The sequence below is a fragment of the Oncorhynchus mykiss genome, chromosome 2 (genome assembly GCF_013265735.2).
Source record: "Oncorhynchus mykiss isolate Arlee chromosome 2, USDA_OmykA_1.1, whole genome shotgun sequence".
NCBI lineage: Eukaryota > Metazoa > Chordata > Actinopteri > Salmoniformes > Salmonidae > Oncorhynchus > Oncorhynchus mykiss.
The window spans coordinates 89,593,471-89,613,193 of NC_048566.1; the positions used below are offsets into that span (position 1 = coordinate 89,593,471).

General features: G+C 42.5%; 2 protein-coding genes across 2 annotated transcripts in view; both read right to left on the minus strand.

Annotated features, from left to right (window-relative positions):
* Positions 1 to 13,783: 13,783 nt before the first annotated feature.
* LOC110499346 (vacuolar protein sorting-associated protein 4B-like) lies at positions 13,784 to 15,108 on the minus strand. Its single transcript, XM_021576433.2, has 3 exons — positions 14,953 to 15,108; positions 14,690 to 14,830; positions 13,784 to 13,989 (listed from the first exon to the last, which is right to left on the minus strand). Exons 1-3 carry the CDS (start codon positions 14,995 to 14,997, stop codon positions 13,888 to 13,890), a joined length of 288 nt encoding a protein of 95 aa, XP_021432108.1. The 5' UTR covers positions 14,998 to 15,108; the 3' UTR covers positions 13,784 to 13,887.
* Positions 15,109 to 16,766: 1,658 nt separating this feature from the next.
* The window catches only part of LOC110499336 (carbohydrate sulfotransferase 8-like), a 98,994-nt gene continuing 96,037 nt past the window's right edge, over positions 16,767 to 19,723 (minus strand). The window contains exons 3-5 of the mRNA XM_021576422.2: positions 18,351 to 18,391; positions 17,773 to 18,182; positions 16,767 to 17,497 (exon numbers count right to left, since the gene is read on the minus strand). Of these exons, the coding sequence (XP_021432097.2) occupies positions 16,789 to 17,497; positions 17,773 to 18,182; positions 18,351 to 18,391 (1,160 nt within the window). The 3' untranslated portion in view covers positions 16,767 to 16,788. The remainder of the gene's footprint in view (positions 17,498 to 17,772; positions 18,183 to 18,350; positions 18,392 to 19,723) is intronic.

The following is a 19,723-nucleotide window of genomic DNA, read 5'->3' on the forward strand; positions in this document are numbered from 1 at the left end:
ATATGCTGAGCACTTGTTGGATGCTTTTCCTTCACTCTGCAGTCCAACTCATCCCAAATCATCTCAATTAGGTCAGGTGATTGGAGAGGCAAGGCCATCTGATGCAACACTCCATTACTCTCCTTTTTGGTCAAACAGCCCTTTACACAGCCTGGAGGTGTGATGGGACATTGTCCTGTTGAAAACCAAATTATAGTCCCACTAAGCGCAAACCAATCAATCAATCAAATGTATTTATAAAGCCCTTCTTACATCAGCTGATGTCACAAAGTGCTATACAGAAACCCAGCCTAAAACCCTAAACAGCAAGCAATGCAGGTGTAGAAGCACAGTGGCTAGGAAAAACCCTCTGGAAATGCCAGAACCTAGGAAGAAACCTAGAGAGGAACCAGGCTATGAGGGGTGGTCAGTCCTCTTTTGGCTGTGCCGGGTGGAGATTATAACAGAACATGGCCAAGATGTTCATAGATGACCAGCAGGGTCAAATAATAATAATCACAGTGGTTATTGAGGGTGCAACAGATCAGCATCTCAGGAGTAAATGTCAGTTGGCTTTTCATAGCCAATCATTCAGAGTATCTCTACCGCTCCTGCTGTCTCTAGAGAGTTGAAAACAGCAGGTCTGGGACAGGTAGCACGTCCAGTGAACAGGTCAGGGTTCCATGGAGCAGCAGCACGGCCAGATGGACTGGGGACAGCAAGAAGTCATCAGGCCAGGTAGTCCTGAGGCATGGTCCTTGGGCTCAGGTCCTCCGAGAGAGAGAGAGAGCGAGAGAAAGAAAGAGATAAAATTCACACAGGACGCCGGATAAGACAGGAGAAATACTCCAGATATAACAGACTGATGCACTATCGAGAGAATCCTGTTGGGCTGTATTTCCGCATGACAATTGCAGGGCTCTCCAGAGGGTAGTGGGTGTTACGCACGCCTCTATGAAAAGGGAACGCAACACCCTGCTACAACTAAACTCTCCGTGAAGTGAAAAAGGTGTGGACTGTAGGTGCGAGTAAGGATAACAGACAGAATGTGGTACCGTTTACAAGGACTTTATTCCTTTACACGATAATATGGGGAAAAGGGGCTGGACGGAACCAAAGCAAAGAAAGTAAATCTCAAAGCCCCCTCTCTCCTATCTTACCTGCCTAACCACTTTTACCTAATTTAGCACCACCTGGTGCCCTAACCAAAATACAGGGGGTGGTCCGCCCAGGTCTTACCTAGTGTGCCTAGACAGTGAATATACTACGGGTATATGTATGCCCGCGGGCCTCTTGCCTAAACACTCCCAAGGTGCCTTCCCCTTCCCCCCTGGGAACAAATGAAACAGAATATTAAACAATTTTACAAACAAACTAAGAAACAAAGGACATCAACTAAGCTCTACCTGAGCAACAAACTCACAGAACATACCACTTCCCAGCAATGAACTCCCAGCAAAATCAACCTCTAGCAAAATCTCTCTATCACAATCAATCACTCTGCAATGACCTCCCTACAAATCTCTCTCTCCTGAACAGAACACTGGCTTTTATATAGCTTCAGAATGAATGTGTAATTGGAGACAGCTGTGTCTTGACTTGGGGGCGGGGTCAGCTCTCCAATTAGCCCTGGAGTCAACCAATCAGCTGCTTGAGGGATTTCAGGAAGCCATTTCCTGAAATAAAACACATGCAAATACACAAACTACAACACATATTCTGGGGAACGTAACAGTGGGGTCAACCCAAATGCATCATCAGGGGCACACTGCCTGTCCTCCAGGACATCTACAGCACCTGGTATCACAGGAAGGCCAAGAAGATAGTCAAGGACTTTAGCCACCCGAGCCACAGCCTGTTCATCCTGCTACCATCTAAAAAGTACAGAACAGGTGCATCAAAGCTGGGACCGAGATACTGTAAACAGCTTCCATCTCCAGGCCATCAGACCGTTAAACACTCACCAATAGCCAGCCTCCGCCCAGTACTCTGACCTGAACTTTAGACACTGTCACTCTCCGACTATCACCTGGTACTCTACCCTGCACTTTTCTATGACTGTACATTGCATTTTAGTTACACTGCTTATACTCACCACATATTTATGGATATACTGGATTCTTCTGTCAGTCTAATATATCTACTGCTGTATATTCTTAGTATATTGTGTGTAAATACACAGATTGCATTTGGATTATACTGTTATAGTGCTTTTTGGGGCGTTAGCTCATTTAATTTGTGCCGACATTTCTTGATTTCTTCTTGTTTTTTTCCATTCTGATTATTTGTATACTTGATTAACATTTTACTGCATTGTTAGGAGCTAGTAATAAGCATTTCACTGTAATCCACCAACAAACTTTGATTTGATCTTTACAGAGGATGGATATAGTGGTTATGCCTCAAGAAACCAATAGATGGAGTCATTACATTATTTTCAGTGAACTGTGCTATCAGCAGCTCAGTGAGCTGAATGTAACCAGGCATCAGATCTGATCCAGTAATCTTACCTATTGAATTGGCCACCTTGTAGAAACCATGCACTTCGCACCTTGACAGAGAGAAAAAAAAGTTAGAGTTAGAGAGATTGATAGAATCCTACATTACGTCTTACCAAAAGTCCTTTGCTGGTAATCTCTAGCCGAGCTGAAATAGTTACCAAGAGTAGTGTGAGAGTAACAGAAAGATGAAGTGAGGTTACTGTCAACCACAAAGCACAACACCGCACCTAAACAACACTTAAATTACCATCCACCTATCACGGTTCATCAACACCTTCACTTACTGTACTGTTCTACTGTTGAGTTACGGAGAACAAATTATATTTTTTCCAATGCAGCCTTGCCAAGTGATATTCTTCCGACTGGGAAATGTGACAATGCATAATAGGAAAGAAATCATTACAGGAGTGGGGATGTCAAAAGTGCCTTTGTCATAACAAATCAGATTTATTTGAGCAGAACTGAAAATCAGCCTCAAACAAAGCAAGATTCATTACAGGGGAATACAAGAGTCACTACACAGTTGACAACAGTCATGGGATGCACAGAACAGTTTGAAATGTCTTTCACATTGTGATGATAAATTTGTCATAGAATAATTCATACATTATTTGCGGAAAAGACAGCCAAGAGAGAGGAAAACATCATTAGTCAGCATAATAGATGTTCAAGACATTACATGGATATTAAAAATATTGCTTGTGAGAAACACACAGTGTACAAAACATTAAGGAGACCTTCCTAATATTGAGTCCCCTCTTTTTGCCCTCAGAACAGCTTCAATTAGTCGGGGCATGGTATTGAAAGCATTCCACATGGATGCTGGCTCATGTTGACTCCAAAGCTTCCCACAGTTGGGTCAAGTTGGCTAGATGTCCTTTGGGCAGTGGACCATTCTTGATACACACGGGAAACCGTGTTGCAGTTCTTGACACAAACCGGTGCACCTGGCACCTACTACCACACACCATTCAAAAGGCACTTAAATTTTTGTCTTGGCCACTCACGCTATGAATGGCACGCAAACAATCCATGTCTCAATTGTCTCAAAGCTTAAAATTCCTTATTTAACCTGTCTCTTCCCCTTCATCTACACTGATTGAACTGGATTTAGCAAGTGACATCAATAAGGGATTATAACTTTTAACTGGATTCACTTGGTCTGTCTATGTCATGGAAAGAGCAGGTGTCCATAATGTTTAAACTAAGGGGTCTAGCCCAAACCATTATTCCTCCTCCACCAAAGTTTTACACTTGGCACTATGCATTGGGGCAGGTAGCGTTTTCCTGGCATTCGCCAAACCATGATTTGTCGATCGGACTGACAGATGGTGAAGCATGATTCATCACTCCAGAGAATGCGTTTCCATTGCTCCAGAGTCCAATGGCGGCAAGCTTTACGACACTCCAGCCGACGCTTGGCATTGCACATGGTGATCTTAGGCTTGTTTGCAGATACTAGGCCATAGAAACCCATTTAAAGAAGCTCCCGACAAATAGTTATTGTGCTGACGCTGCTTCCAGAGGAAGTTTGGAACTCGGTTGTGAGTGTTGCAACCGAGAACAGATGATTTTTACGCTCTACATGCTTCAGCAATCGAGGCTTCCGTTCTGTGAGCTTGTGTGGCCTACCACTTTGCGGCTGAGCCGTTGTTGCTCCTAGATCTTTCCACTTTACAATAACAGCACTTACAGTTGACTGGGGCAGATCTAGGAGACAAACTGACTTGTTGGAAAGGTGGCATCCTATGTCGGTGCCACGTTGAAAGTCACTGAGCTCTTCCGTAAGTGTTAGGTGTGTATAAGGGAGGCGAAGTCCGGTGCAGGAGATCAGAGTGAAATAAGTAGGCGCACTTTAATTCCGTTCCACAAATGACATAATGAAAAATCAACGTGCCAAAATAACACGGAAACAATAATAAAGTATAGCGCCAGACAAAACACCATCAAACAATAAACAATTGCACACAAAGACAAGTAGGGGAACAGAAAACTAAATACATTCAGTATGATTAGGGAATGAAAACCAGGTGTGTATGGAACAAGACAAAACAAATGGAAAGATGAAAAATGGAACGGCGGTGGCTAGAAAGCCGGTGACGTCGATCGCCGAACGCCTCCCGAACAAGGAGAGGAGTCGACTTCGGCGGAAGTTGTGACAGTAAGGCCATTCTATTGACAATGTTTGTCTGTGGAGATTGCATCGCTGTGTACTGCATTTTATACACCTGTCAGCAACGGGTGTGGCTGAGATAGCCGAATACACTAATTTGAAGGGTTGTCCACATACTTTTGTATATATAGTGCATTTTTCAGTCATAGTTATACAATATTCCATGGGTTATCGCTCGATAGCACTACAGACAGATACAAGAAAACACATCTAAATAAATGCAGGGCTGTTCCATTGCTCCACATAACAATGCCAGCCTTGCCTACTCTTTTATTGAGCACACCCAGCTAGCACAAAATGTTCTAAGATGTTTCTTAGAGTTTGGAGAGAACGTGGTTGTCCTATGGTTATTTTGCATACAACCTTCCCACAACTTTCTGGGAATGGTGCAGGTTGCTTGGTTTTGGAACATTCTCAGCACATATGAAACTTACACTGAATGTACAAAGCATGCTAAATTTGTTTAAAATTGCCAATTTGGGGAGGTCAGTGCTGGAGACAAGATGGCAGCCGAAGTTTCAAAGGGTCGGACAAAAATGTATCTGACAAGATTAAGGATAAATTACCTGCTGTGGCAGGTGTGGTGAAGGAAGAGGTTGAGCCTTATCCCAATGATAATAACGTTTATTCTGTCTCAGTTGATGTGAGATTTTGCAGAGAACAGATCCTTAGCTTTTGGTGGATCCATATGTGGTGTCAGGTTGGGTGGAGAAGAATTTGGGGACTGTTGAAATGTTGAAAGTAACTCGAAGTGGACTCTTCCGTCCAGAGGGAACAGGCACTCCGAACCACACGCCTAGGGACAAGAACTGTGTCTTGCTTTGCTCTTTGGAGCAGGGCACCATTGAAAGGAATGATAACTCGGGTGGTATTAAGTAGGGATGCACGATATAAATCAATGAAGATATCAGAATCGGACGATATTAGCTAAAAATGCCACCATCGACATTGGCCTGATGTCTAGATAAACGCTGATGTGCAAAACCGATGTCAAAGCTGACATGCATACCTATATAACGAAGGTAGGTGACATAATGACGCCATGTAAAATGTTGCGCTACACGTGCAACACAGCATTCCTAACCCAGCCCGCAATGTTTGCTGTGTGGATCGAGCAGTCAACAAGTCGAGCAGTCAATTGAAAGAGTAAGAACATTTCAGCGAGAAAACTCAAAGGTGAAAACCATTAACGCCAAGATAAAGGAATTCATTGCCCTTGACAATCAACCATTCTCTGTCATGGGTGATGTTGGCTTTTGCCGACTGGTCCAGCACCAGTACACACTACCAAGTGCACTATTTTTCAGAGGTTGCCCTACCAGAGTTACACAGTACTAGCGTCACTACTATTAGATTCACGACTGACATTTGGACCAGCGATATCAGCTCCATGTACATGCTGAGTCTGACAGCACAGTGGGTCGTTGAGGATTTCGTACTGAAGAAAGTTGTATTTCATGCTCATGAATGTGCTGGTTGTCATACTGCTGCTGACATTTCAACATGTTTGAAACTTGGAAACATGAACACACTAGCTAGCTCCATTCGAACAACTGACTGGAGAAATAAGCTCATCAACTGCGCCTGCAGCAGATATGATACCATTGAAACACCTGCTCAGCAAAATTACCGACACAGGCTGTGAATAAGCGATTCAGTGGCATTCTCTCTTTACTGTGTCGCCACCAAGACCGCTACTTTGATGCAGACAAGAAACAGGGTTTACATGAAATGTTACATACACAGCTGGATCAGATGGAAACGGACTCAGTGACAGTGCACACCAAGGAAGGCCACGGACAGACAGAGCTGAAACTTCACTGCTTGACATGTATGATGAAATCCTGGTTGAGAATGAAACGACTGAACAACAGTCAACAACAACAACAACAACAGCACAGCAGGTACGTCGACGAAATAGGTTTTGATTATGTTTTACTGGTAATGGGGACATACGTAAATGCCAACATTATAACTTTTTGGTCGGTGCGTGTGTGTGTATAACCTTTATTTAACTAGACAAGTCAGTTAAGAATAAATTATTATTTACAATGACAACCTACCCAGGCCAAACCCAGACGACGCTGGGCCAATTGTGCTCCGCCCTATGGGACTCCCAACCACGGCCGGATGTGATACAGCCAGGATTCGAACCAAGGACTGTAGTGACGCCTCTTGCACTGAGATGCAGTGCCTTAGACCGCTGCATCCATGTGTGTGTGTGTGTTAACTATTTAACTATACTAGAATGCTTAAAAGTCCACTAAAAAGTTAAATATCGGTATCGTTTTTCTTTTTTTTTGGCATGGGAAATATCAGATATCGGCCAAAAATGTAATATCGGTGCATCACTAGTATTAAGTGTTGAGGAGGAGCAACTGAAATTGAAGATTCCCGGTGTATGTGATGCCCACCGTTTGGTTCGACGCAGACCCGATGGAGAGCATGATGAAACAGAGAAGACACTGTCTGTCTTGCTGACTTTTGATGCGGAGTCTTTACCCAACAAAGTTGGAGTTGTACAGAAGGTGTCCTATGCTGAGGCAGAATCTTCCATTTCAGTTGCTCCTCCTCAACTACTAATGCCACCCAAGTTATTTTTGAGAGGTTTCAGAGATGGACTGACATCCTCTCGAGTCAAGTGTCCTAACTTTATTGCGTGAAGACACCTTTAATAGTCCTATCTGCTATGGTGGGTTTTAAATGATTGGTAGACACACGTTTGTTGTTGAGGTAGAACCTTCTCTATTCCAGAAACAATGGGGATAGGATTAGGGTAAAGGTTACCTAATGTGCTAAGTACTTGCAAAGTAGCAGTACATTCACTGCTAACAAGGGCTTAATAAACACTGTTAAAAGACCCACACGAGATAAATCATATACAATAGAACCCAGCCCAATTTAAACTACAGTCTGTAATCACCATTCTGCCTGCCCCTCATAACCCACGTTGAAACTTTGATTTGTATCTTCAAATAGAACAGACAAAATGTCACACAGACATAACACTGAACATTTAAAAACACAAGCTGCAAAGCAACAATGGATACATACCCACAGTGTACTGAATTAGCTGTATATAATGGACTAAACAACTATAGGCTACACTCAGACTCATGTTAATTACTGTGAATGCAGAAAACCACGATAGGGTAGGCAACTGCCACACCCCATGATCGGGTTTAGCCTTATTTATTACGTCATATAGAAGAGCGCCTTACAACTCGTTGCGGCTCTATTAACCAAAAACACATGGGAGAGTGCACGCACTCCTATCCTTTTCATATGCAGACCAAAATCCCGCTGATCATTTTCTTCTTTGGGATATTGCATTTGCACAATTTAGTGTGCATGCCGCCACCTACTGGATTCCAAAAAACTGTATTTTTGGTGGGGTATCTGAACTTTACTATTTATATTTTTAAAATGTTTTACCTTTACTTCACTACATTCCGAAATAAATTATGTGCTTTTTACTCCATACATTTCCCCTGAAGGCCTAAATTCCTCTCAATTTCAGAGGCAGTCGGGAGGACCAGGGATGTTCTCTTGATAATTGTGTGAATGGCGAACTCACTAAACACATGCTTCGTTTGTAAATATTGTCTGAGTGTTGGAGCTTGCCCCTGGTTATCCTTAGATAAAAAAAAATAAAAAAATGGTACTGTATGTGTAACAGTATAGCTTCCGTCCCTCTCCTCGCCCCAACCTGGGCTCGAACCAGGGACCATCTGGACACATCAACAACTGACACCCTCGAAGCATCGTTATCTATCGCTCCACAAAAGCCACAACCCTTGCAGAGCAAGAAAAACAAGTACTTCAAGGTCTCAGAGCAAGTGACATCACCGATTGATCCGCTACTAGCGCGCACCCCGCTAACTAGCTAGCCATTTCACACAGGTTACACTCACTGCCCCTATTTGACCCACTTTTCCACAGCAACTGGTGATCCAGGTCACGGCACCAATGTAACAGTATTGCTTACGTCCCAACCTCTCCTCGTCCCAACCTGGGTTCGAATCAGGGACCCTCTGCACACACATCAACAACTGACACCCTCGAAGCAACGTTATCCATCGCTCCACAAAAGCCATGGCCCTTGCCGAGCAAGGGAAACAAATCAAATCAAATCAAATGTATTTATAAAGCCCTTCGTACATCAGCTGATATCTCAAAGTGCTGTACAGAAATCCAGCCTAAAACCCCAAACAGCAAGCAATGCAGGTGTAGAAGCACAGTGGCTAGGAAAAACTCCCTAGAAAGGCCAAAACCTAGGAAGAAACCTAGAGAGGAACCAGGCTATGTGGGGTGGCCAGTCCTCTTCTGGCTGTGCCGGGTGGAGATTATAACAGAACATGACCAAGATGTTCAAATGTTCATAAATGACCAGCATGGTCCAATAATAATAAGGCAGAACAGTTGAAACTGGAGCAGCAGCACGGCCAGGTGGACTGGGGACAACAAGGAGTCATCATGTCAGGTAGTCCTGACAACAACTACTTCAAGGTCTCAGAGCGAGTGATGTCACCAATTGATACGCTAGCTAGCGCACACCCTGCTAACTAGCTAGCCATTTCACACCGGTTACACTGGATACATATGGTTTGCTTAAGATAAGGAATTTGAAATGATTTATACTTTTACTTTTGATACTTAAGTATATTTCAGTAATTACAGTTCATTTTGATACTAAGTATATGTAAAACCAAATATTTTAAAACTTTTACTCAAGTAGGATTGTACTGGGCGAATTTCACTTTTACTTGAGTCATTTTCTGATAAGGTGTCTTTACTTTTACTCAAGTATGACAATTGGGTACTTTTTCCACCACTGCAAATGACCTAAATAAATAAACTAAACCAAACTACTTTTCTGTTAAAAAAAAAAGATCTGATCCCGACACAGCCTCAAGAGGAGCCTGGGAAGGTGGGCCATCTCCCAGCGCCAGTACCCTTTGCAAGTCTTCCGATGTAAACTCCTGATGTCCCAAACCCTTTTCTGCCGCAGCCACAATAATGTCCAGTTTCTTTGACTTCTTTGGCTCTTCAGCCATACAGTTTATAACTGTGGCAATGAACACCCACAAAATCAACTTTGTTAACACACAGGGTGTCTTTTGACTAGCAGCAAACATTTACTATAGGCTGTGGAGCATCGACTACCATATGTTCACTCGTTACTTGTTTTCTCAACAATTTAAATCGCTTCCGCATAGGAGATTCGATCAACCGCTCTAACTTTTGCCACCTCAATCTCCTTCTCCCTTACAGGGCACTCTAAGACCTCATGATCCCCACCACAATTGTAAGTCATCCTTCTTCACACTGTTCTACAGTATACTTCATCCGTCTGCACACACTTGAAACATGGCCAAATACTTGACCATTTTTACACTGCAATGGTTTGGGAACTAAAGCTCTTGCAGTGAATCTTACATAACCAAGTTTCACATGCGTAGGTAGATCTTTATAAAAAAAACTGAACCGACAGACTCTACTCCTTGAAGCGCCTGCTTCACCACCTTCACCACCTTCAACACCTCAAACGCGTCTCCCAGATATGCATCCTTAATCAACAAACAAATTCCAAGAAGTTCCAAATTCATCCACACCAATTTGAGATAGTTTCCTTTCTGTTCCATTCTCTGACACTACTGTTGTCCATTCATCTTCACCAACTTTGCTCAACGCACTGCTCGATTCAACCCCCGGCAATCCACTTCCACCATCTTAAATCCCACTCATTTACCATGCCTGCATTTTTATACCAGCTTTTTCGTATATCTGAAAGTGGTAGGGGGTAAAAAAAAAACATGGAAAAATAAAAGACACCTAAAGACCTAGTCAGGATTCCTGGATTTTCACAAACCCTGCAACCAAATTACAGGTATCCGGTTTGTGTGAATGGTTCTCTGCTTTTTTGCCAACCTGATCTCAGTGCATTTTGTATTATTCCGTATGTAAATCCTGGACACTCCATATGTTACAAATTACAATTTGTATTATATGTAACAAATTTCCAAACGTACAATATGTTACGAATTTTCAAAATGTATGATATGTTATGATATGTTAGCTAGCTGGCTAACGTTAGCTAGGCTAGGGGTTAGGGTAAAGGTTAAGGTTAAATTTAGGAGTTAGGTTAAAGGGTTTTAAGGTTGGGGGAAGGGTTATCTAAAAGGGTTAAGGGTTAGGGGAAGGGTTAAGGTGAGGGCTAGGGGAAGAATTAGCTAACATGCTAATTAGTTGCAAAATAGCTAAGAAAGTAGTAAGTAGTTGCAAAGTTGCCAATTGGCTAAAATGCAAAAATTGTCAGTGATGAGATTTGAACTCTCAACGTTTGCTTTGCTAGACATTACCCATCCACCCTGAGCAACCACACTACTTTTGATTTTGCCTGTCAATCTGTCTTATGTAACCATACCAAATGTAACATATCGTACTAATTTGTTTCCCGGATTTACGTTTACTGTATTACGTCTAGTCTATGAGACCAGGCTGTTTTTGCAGGTAAATTTAAGTTGTGGCAAAAACAACCAGTTTTGATGTTTTCATCTGATTGTCAAACAATCACTTCAAAGGGCTCCTTTTTTATTAGCGCACAGTCATCCCCCAATCAAGGCATGGGCGTGGATCAGAAAACCAGTCAGCAGTGGTGTAAAGTACTTCAGTAAAAATACTTTAAAGTACTACTTAAGTATTTTTGGGGGGTATCTGTACATATCTGGTGAGTATGCAGGCCATGGAAGAACTGGGACATTTTCAGCTTCCAGGAATTGTGAACAGAGCCTTGTGACATGGGGCGTGCATTATCATGCTGAAACATGAAGCGATGGTGGCAGATGAATGGCACCATAATGGGCCTCAGGATCTCGTCACGGTATCTCTGTGCATTCAAATTGCCATCAATAAAATACATTTATGTTCGTTGTCTGTAGCTTATGCCTGCCCATACCATAACCCCACCGCCACCATGGGGCACTCTATTCACAACGTTGACATCAGCAAACCGCTCGCCCAAGCAACGCCATACACGTTCACGCCCAAGCAACGCCATCCACTTTCACATTCACTTAACTAGCTAGCAAATGCAGCTTGCTAGTTTAGCCTACTCAAACACCCGGCTCAAACGGAGAGGGATGCTATGTTAGCTAGCTGGCTATGGCTATCCAACACTGGAACTCTTCTAAGTGAAGGTAGCTTTTGGATTTATAAATGTACTGCCACCAGGGTGCGCCGGTGTAACTGCTTAACCTCTTGCTGTACACTGTACTGCATGGCTGTAGCGAGTTTATTAACGCATTAGTTCTAGTAGCTAGCTATGTGAGTTTAACGTTGGGTGACAACAATGTGGGCTGTGTGTAGCAGATCGCAGTTATGTTGTGAAGGTTTGGATTGGAAAGTTGTTTTTGCAAGGTCAAAGACAGCTGTTGTATTGTGCACTGAAAGCCTCATGTGAAGAGAAAAGATAAGTAGGAGAGCACGTAGATGCGAGAAGGAATTATACGAAGATCAAATGATCATGCTTTTTATATGTGGCTGCTATGAAAGTGAATTGTGTTTGTGGTGATTAGGGCTGTGTTCATTCCACTGATTCTGTTGGAAAACATTTCTTAAACGGAAGCAAACAGAATGAAACGGGGATGAACATACCTGAATTTGTTCAATAGAAACTCTAATTTGCAACTTTAGTAGCAAGTAGCTAAAAAGTAGTAAGTAGTTACAATGGAGCTAATTAGCTAAAATGCTAAAGTTGCCAGTGATGAGATTTGAAACACACAACCTTTGGGTTGCCGGACATTGGTATTATACGCCCACCCGACCAACCACCCTCCTTTAGTTTTTGCCTTAAGTAACCTTTTGTCTTATATAACCATACTAAACGTAACATATCTTACTAATTTGAATGTCCCGGATTTCCATTTACTGTGTTACGTTTCGTCTATGAGTCCAGGCTGAATAGATAGATTTTATTTACACAAATACATGTGCCACAATGGAGCACATTGGTAGTTAAAGAAAACTCAATTGCAGTGCAGCTTACATAACATAAAGAGAGACCTAGTAATACAACATTTCAATTTGAACAACTACCCTATCAGTTAAAAAGCCTAACTAATGATGGGCTTGGGATTTTTTATTTTTGCCTTATTACTTTACACTGTAGTCTGTTATATAACTCCATTATACTGGCTCTGTATTAAATGACTGTGTGACTCTTAAGTGCAGCCATTTTCTTCTTTACAGGTATGACAGCAAAAGTAAGATGTAAGTTTAATGTAAAGTTAAAATAAAGTAATAACAAGCACATCTTATTTTTTTATTTGTCTTTTATTAAGTCGGGGTAACTTGGTCATCATGGCTACGTGTAACAGCAGTGAGATCCCCTCTGGGACCCGAACTGACTTCAGTATTACTCAACCAATATTCCCCCAATTCTACAGAGACATAGCAATACTATTATGACAACAGTATTGGAACAATATGAAAGTGTATCGTGGAACTATTATTTTCAATGTTCAAATCCAGCAATAAAAAAGGGCTTCAGTCAAAATGAAAATATAAATGCAGAAAAATACAGAGAAATACTTCAATGTAAACACCTCTCCCACTCAATGATGAGCTCTGTACATCATCAGTCATGCATTCACAACACAAATGTTGATGAAATGAAATACAATAAATAATCATAAATACTGTAAGTAACACTGCCTGTAATGAAGGGGTAGCTCTAGTGGGGCCTGGGACAAGTGGGAAACCTGGTGCAGCTATGGTCAGTCAATACTCAGGGAATTTAAAAGCAAAGTTAAGCGAGCAATCATACACATAAAATACATATATTAAGACTTACACATTGAATAAAACACATGCAATTACACACATGCGAGACAAGAAAACGACGTAACGTAGTTGTTCAAAGCGCTTCAACACCACTCCATCATAATGAGTCACTTCAAAAAACAACTTCAAAAAGTACAGGATGGCAAAGAAAGACATAGTGTTTTAGTCTACAGGAATCTGTGTATGATCACAGGGAAAGAATATGCATGAAGTTAAAATGCTCCATCATTCTTGCCAATGCAGTTTAGCCAAGCAAGTCCAAGTTTCTAGTGTGGTAGTACTGTAGCTTCTGTAGCCACTACTGTATTTGACAGGAGGATGTACGAATGGGGCTTGAGAGGAGGAGAGACAGGGTAAGGAGAAGTGAACTCCCCGGGTGACCAGGACCTTTCAGCCCTCCTGTCCAAAGTCCTCTGTGAACTTCCTGATCTTGAACAAGTCCTCAGTGTTGACTGTGGGCCGTGTGGGGGATAGTGAGTGCAGTATGTCAGACTGGAGAGCAGAGGGACACAGAGAAGACCAACAAAAGCATTAGCATGGTTCAGCAATTACACAAATGTGAGAGTCAGTGTGCAATGCCAGGATGTGTATGTTGAAACAACATGTTCCAGCATGTTTGTGAGCTGTGAATGTGAATGTCAATGAACACAGTGAGTATGTCTGTGCTGTCAAATCAAATCAAATGTTATTTGTCACATGCACCAAATACAACAGTGAAATGCTTCCTTATAAGCCCTTAACCAACAATGTTTTAAGAAGTTAAGAAAAAAATAAAAATAAGTGTTAAGTAAAAAATATATAGGTAAATATATAAGTAAAAAATAGAAAATAAAAAGATACAAATAATTCAAAAGCATCAGTAAAATAACAATAGCGAGGCTATTTACAGGGGGTACCGGTACAGAGTTAATGTGCGGGGGCACAGGTTAGTCTAGGTAATTGAGGTAATATGTACATGTAGATAAAGTGACTATACATAGATAACAAACAGAGAATAGTAGCAGTGTAAAAGGGGGGGCAATGCAAATAGCCATTTGATTAGCTTTTCAGGAGTCTTATGGCTTGGGGGTAGAAGCTGTTGAGAAGCCTTTTGGACCTAGACTTGGCGTTCCGGTACCACTTGCCGTGCGGTAGCAGAGAGAACAGTCTAAGACTAGGGTGGCTGGAGTCTTTGACAATGTGTGTTTCTTACCATGCAGATGATGTGCTCTGGAATTTTGTCGCTAGGCCCATCCATCCAGGTCAATTCTATGGCTCCCGGGTCCCCAGGCGAGCACGGGGTCAGAAGGTCATCCACCATCAATTGACTGTTGGCACTGGATGGACCTTGCACCTATAGTACCATTACAACAACACACTATCTTAAATATCATTAAAGGTTGAGAAAGAGATGCACCTTTAGTGTTGTATGCAAGAGTCGACTGCAATAGAGTTACTATTGTGTGTATAAATGACCTTTTTGAAGTGTGTGGCTGACTGCAGTTTCCTGACAGGCTGCATCAGGGCATCTCATACGATGACGCTGACATCGCCCCGGGAGTAGCTTTCTGTCTTTTTGGCGAGCTTACACAGGTCTGCGTCACTGATGCTGTGACGCGTGTTGCCCAGGTGCAGCCGGAACATCTGGGACATAGCTGGCTGTTCTAGGAGAGGGATGTAGATATGCTTCTCAAACCTGACGGTGACATGATGCACTGATGAGAATGCTTGATAATTACTTTATTGTGTCTGTTAGGAAATATTTTTTTTTAGCTTGAACAACATAAAACCTTTCTCATTTAATAGCTATTGTTCTACACTCTTAGAAAAAAGGGTTCCAAAAGGGTTCTTTGTAACACATTTTTGTCACTTTTCCAAAAAACAGAAGTAGAAAAACAACAGAGAAATGTTTTTGTTTAATTAGTAAAGGCTTGATAAAACATGTATTAAATGGTAATGGTGCTTTAAAACCCAAACAAATTAAAACCCAAACAAAATGAGCAAAATTGGCAGTGTTAAGGCTAGGGGATTGAAATCGTGTTTGTAGATAGAACACTTCTGCACAGACATGTAAAACAATGCATTTACTCTTTACAGTGTGATCATTAGTATTGTAACATGAGGCCCATACAATGACCCAGAAACCCTATTGTACATTACAGAATCAAAGATCATGAACCCACAGTTGTATCTGAAAGGCAATATTTTACATTTTAGTAATTTAGCAGACACTCTTATCCAGAGTGACTTATATTAGTGAGTGCATACATTTTGACACTTTTTTCGCACTGGTCCTCTGTGGGAATCGAACCCACAACCCTGGCAGCACCATGCTCTACCAACTGAGCTACCAACTGAGATTGATATATTTTTCCTGTCCCTTATTTCATGTGTATCCTGTCCCTTAGTTTGTTTTCATTTAGCAGGTGCTCTTATCCAGAGCGACTTACAGGAGCGATTAGTGTTACATGTCCTGCTCAAGGGAACATCGGCAGATTTTTCACCTAATTGGCTCGGTATTTGCACCAGCGACCTTTCAGTTACTGGCCCAACACTCTTAACCGCTAAGCTACCTTCCGCCTTGAGGTACGTACTGTAACAAGTTTATTGTATGTTCTGTATGTAAAATAGAAAACAAATACCTCAAGAGCAAATGTGGTTTTGAAATCAAATTGAATGATATTAAAATGGTCTAAGACACATGGTACTTCTCATCAGTAGGCAATGTAGGATTTCAGTAACTGTGAAATCTGCTGCAGTATCTGCAAACACTAGTCTTTGCTTTGGGAGAGTATAGCTAGGTTCTCTCTTTTCCTTCTCTTTTTAAAAGTCTGCAGAATAACAAGACACCTTTTCCATTTTAAAAGTCACATGATTGACGATGACCCAAAATGACAAGTATACCTTCATATAACAAGGCTGAAAATGAAGAGATGATAATAAAGTCTTCACTCAGAGTATAGGTCACTTCATAGAAGTCATTATGCTGTTGATTGAGAGCAATATCTCGTTGATTGTTGAGAGGATGTTGTATGTAGGCTATGTCAGCCAATCAATAAAAGTGCATTTGACAAAGAAAGCGCATCAGTTCGCACACTATACAAAGTGTTATGACCAAAATCTGTACAACCTATGCTCAAAGTAATCACATCAAATCATAATTGTAACCAGATGTAAATAAGACACGTAGAATAATTTACATCAATGTGTCTGTAGTGCTTATTCAAGTCCCACAGGATAATAATCTCTTCTGTAGTGTTCATATTTATAATCTTAAATGAATTATCTAAACATGTCAATCCAGCCACTACTTCAGTACAGGTCTTTATAGGGTTTGGGGTATTTAAACATCAGATAATCCATGTAATAAAAGTCATAGGCCCTCTGTCTCTCCGTGGTATTCAACTGTTCAAAATATCTCTGGGTAATGGTGTAAGAAGTCCTTTCTGCTTTGGGGTTCCTGTCTTTAAAGTCAGGGAAAGTGAGGTTGCTAGGTGCCCCGATACTCCGTAGCAGGAAGTTGGCCTCCTCCTTCAGGCTCTCGAATTTCCCGATGAAGTCGTAGTGCAGCAGGCAGGGGCTGCAGAGCTGGCTGACCGGCGTCCAGTGGATGTCCATGCCCACGGGTCGCCTCACATCCAACAGGTACTGGACAAACTCCCTGAAGGTGACGCCGGCGCCGGTCCTCAGGGCGGAGAGCGAGGCGTTGGCCCGGTACCGGGAGATGATGGGCCGGCCAAACACCGGGTGGTAGTACGAGTTGGGGCTCTCGAACTTGTCGCGGAAGGCCGACACCAGCCTCTCGAAGGGCTCCCGTACGAAGAGGACCTTGGTGTAGGAGCGGAGGCGCTCTGCCACGCCCGCCTGGCTGTAGGTGTCCAGTCGGCGGAGCTGGTTGGCATAGTGGGCGTCGTCGTGGGCGATGCCGTGCGTGGAGGTGGCACTGCCTCCCAGGACCATCAGCACCCGCTTCCAGTTGGAGCAGCCAGCTTTGGGCACCTCACAGTACAGCAGCCCTGACCTATTATTAATTAACCAATACAACAGCAATATATGAATAGTTATCTGGGGCTGTATACATCTAACATCTCAGAGTGGGAGTCCTGATTTAAGATCAGTTAGGCCTTTTAGATCACAATGAATAAAATTACATGGACGGGGGACCTCTAGATCAGCCCTGAACATGAATTGCAATGAAATACAATTATACATGTAAATCATGTAATGTATTTACATGTACTGTAAATAATATCTGAAGATAATGCTCAATGAAATTAACCACTAAAGTTACAACACCTATCCTCCACGTAGACCCGGGACACCTGCCGGCTGGAGATGGGGTGCTCGGTGACGCCCGGCTGGTATTTGGTGCAGACCTCCCTCAGCAGGTGGTGGCGGGACACTTGGGTATGAGCCATGCCCTGTAACTTACGGTCCTCCTCACCAGGGGGGGCACCACTAGGAATTACAGAACCGCTCTTTAACAGCAGCTTCCTGTGGCGTTTAGTGACCGGTGGCCTGGGGCTTTCGGCCTGTTGGTCTCCGGAGGTTGGGGTGGATGGGTGGGGCAGCCACTGTAAGGAAGGGGGCTGCCTGGGGCTAGGACTAGGGAGGCTGGGGTTAGAGGATATCTCTTCCCCTGGAGCTCCATGGAAACCTCCACCTAGGTTGATGCCTTCAAAGACTGCACTGTCTGAGGGCTGATCCTGTGTCACATGGAACAATTGTTAACAGAAGCTCAACTTCACATAAGATGGAGATAGTGCTTGTTCCTCAATAATCCACAAGATGGCATCATTACATTATTTTGAGGGAGCTCAGCAGCTCAGTGAACTGAATGTAAGCAGGCATCTGATCTTATCAAGTAATCTTACCTTTTGAATTGGCCACCTTGGAGCAACCATGAACTTCGCACCTAGAGGGAGAGGGAGAGAGAGAGAGAGAGAGAGAGAGAGAGAGAGAGCGAGAGAGAGAGAATCCTACATTACGTATTACAAAAAGTATTTTGCTTGTAACAAGTTTCTCCAGCCGAGCTGAAATAGGTATCAAGAAAGAGCCTAGAGGAGAGATGGTGTCTATTACAGATGGGGCAATAGGACAAGACTCCATTTTATCACAAGATTAGGTTTTTGATAGAGAGGCCAGGTGCGTGTGTGTGTGTGTGTGTGATAGAAAGAGAGAAATAGTGATGCTCATGTTACCTTGGCGATGCTTAGATTACCGGCCACTTATCACGTTTTATCAACACTTTCACCTATTGTATTATTGTTGAGTTACTGAGAACAAATTCTCTCTTCCCAGTGCAGCCTTGCCAAGTGATATTTTTCCGACTGAGAAACGTGACCATGTATAATGGGACAGAAATCGTTACAGGACAGGGGAATGGGGATGTCAAAAACGGCTTTGTCATCACAAAACAGATTTGTTAGAGAAGAACTTCAAATCAGCCTCAAACAAAACAGTCAAGGGATGCACAGAACAATTATGTCTTTCAGATTGTGATTATAAATCAGTCATAGAATAATACATATTTTTGGGGGAGGGAAGTAGACACCCAAGAGATGTAGGAAAACATCAGAAAACATAATTAGTCACCATAGCAGATGTTCAAGACATCACATGGTCATTAGAGATGTTGCTAGTGGGAGCTACAGTAACTATAGTGCTATTTTTTTTACATACATTCATGTAATGTTGCATCTAGAATTTACAGTATAATGACACAGTGCCAGTTCTCAATATCTTATGTGTTATCGCTCGATAGCACTAGACGTCTACAAGAAAACAAAACTGAATACATGCAGGGCTGTTGGGCCGCTCCATGGGGGGTGACTGATCCTCTACATAACAATGACAACCTTGCTTACTCCTTACTAGAACACACACACACACACACACACACACACACACACACGCACACACACGCACACACACGCACACACACACACACAGGAGGCTTGCTAATGTGAATGTGCCAGGGGTAATGGGGGATCCAGATGGCTTCACAGCGGCAGCCCTGGGATCATCTTGACACTGAAGGTTACTGCTTTCCGACTGCTGCCGTGTCAAAAGAGCCATCAAGAATCTCTCACCGCTCTCAAGAGGTCACCCACTTTTTGCACACTTGCAAGGAACAATATATCTGTGTGAACTTGGCCCAATAAAGGCAAATCACAAAGACGATCCATTGTATGAGGGGATATAATGAAGCATTATAAAAGAGAATGAAGAATGTCTACAAAGGCAT

Coding starts and splice junctions, on each gene's coding strand:
- LOC110499346 (XM_021576433.2), bottom strand. CDS start 14,997: ATGCAGCCTGTCAGGAAACTGCAGTCAGCCACACACTTCAAAAAG. Junction 14,831..14,952: donor CAGCCACACACTTCAAAAAG/GTCATTTATACA, acceptor ATGGTACTATAG/GTGCAAGGTCCATCCAGTGC. Junction 13,990..14,689: donor CAGAGCACATCATCTGCATG/GTAAGAAACACA, acceptor TCTGCTCTCCAG/TCTGACATACTGCACTCACT.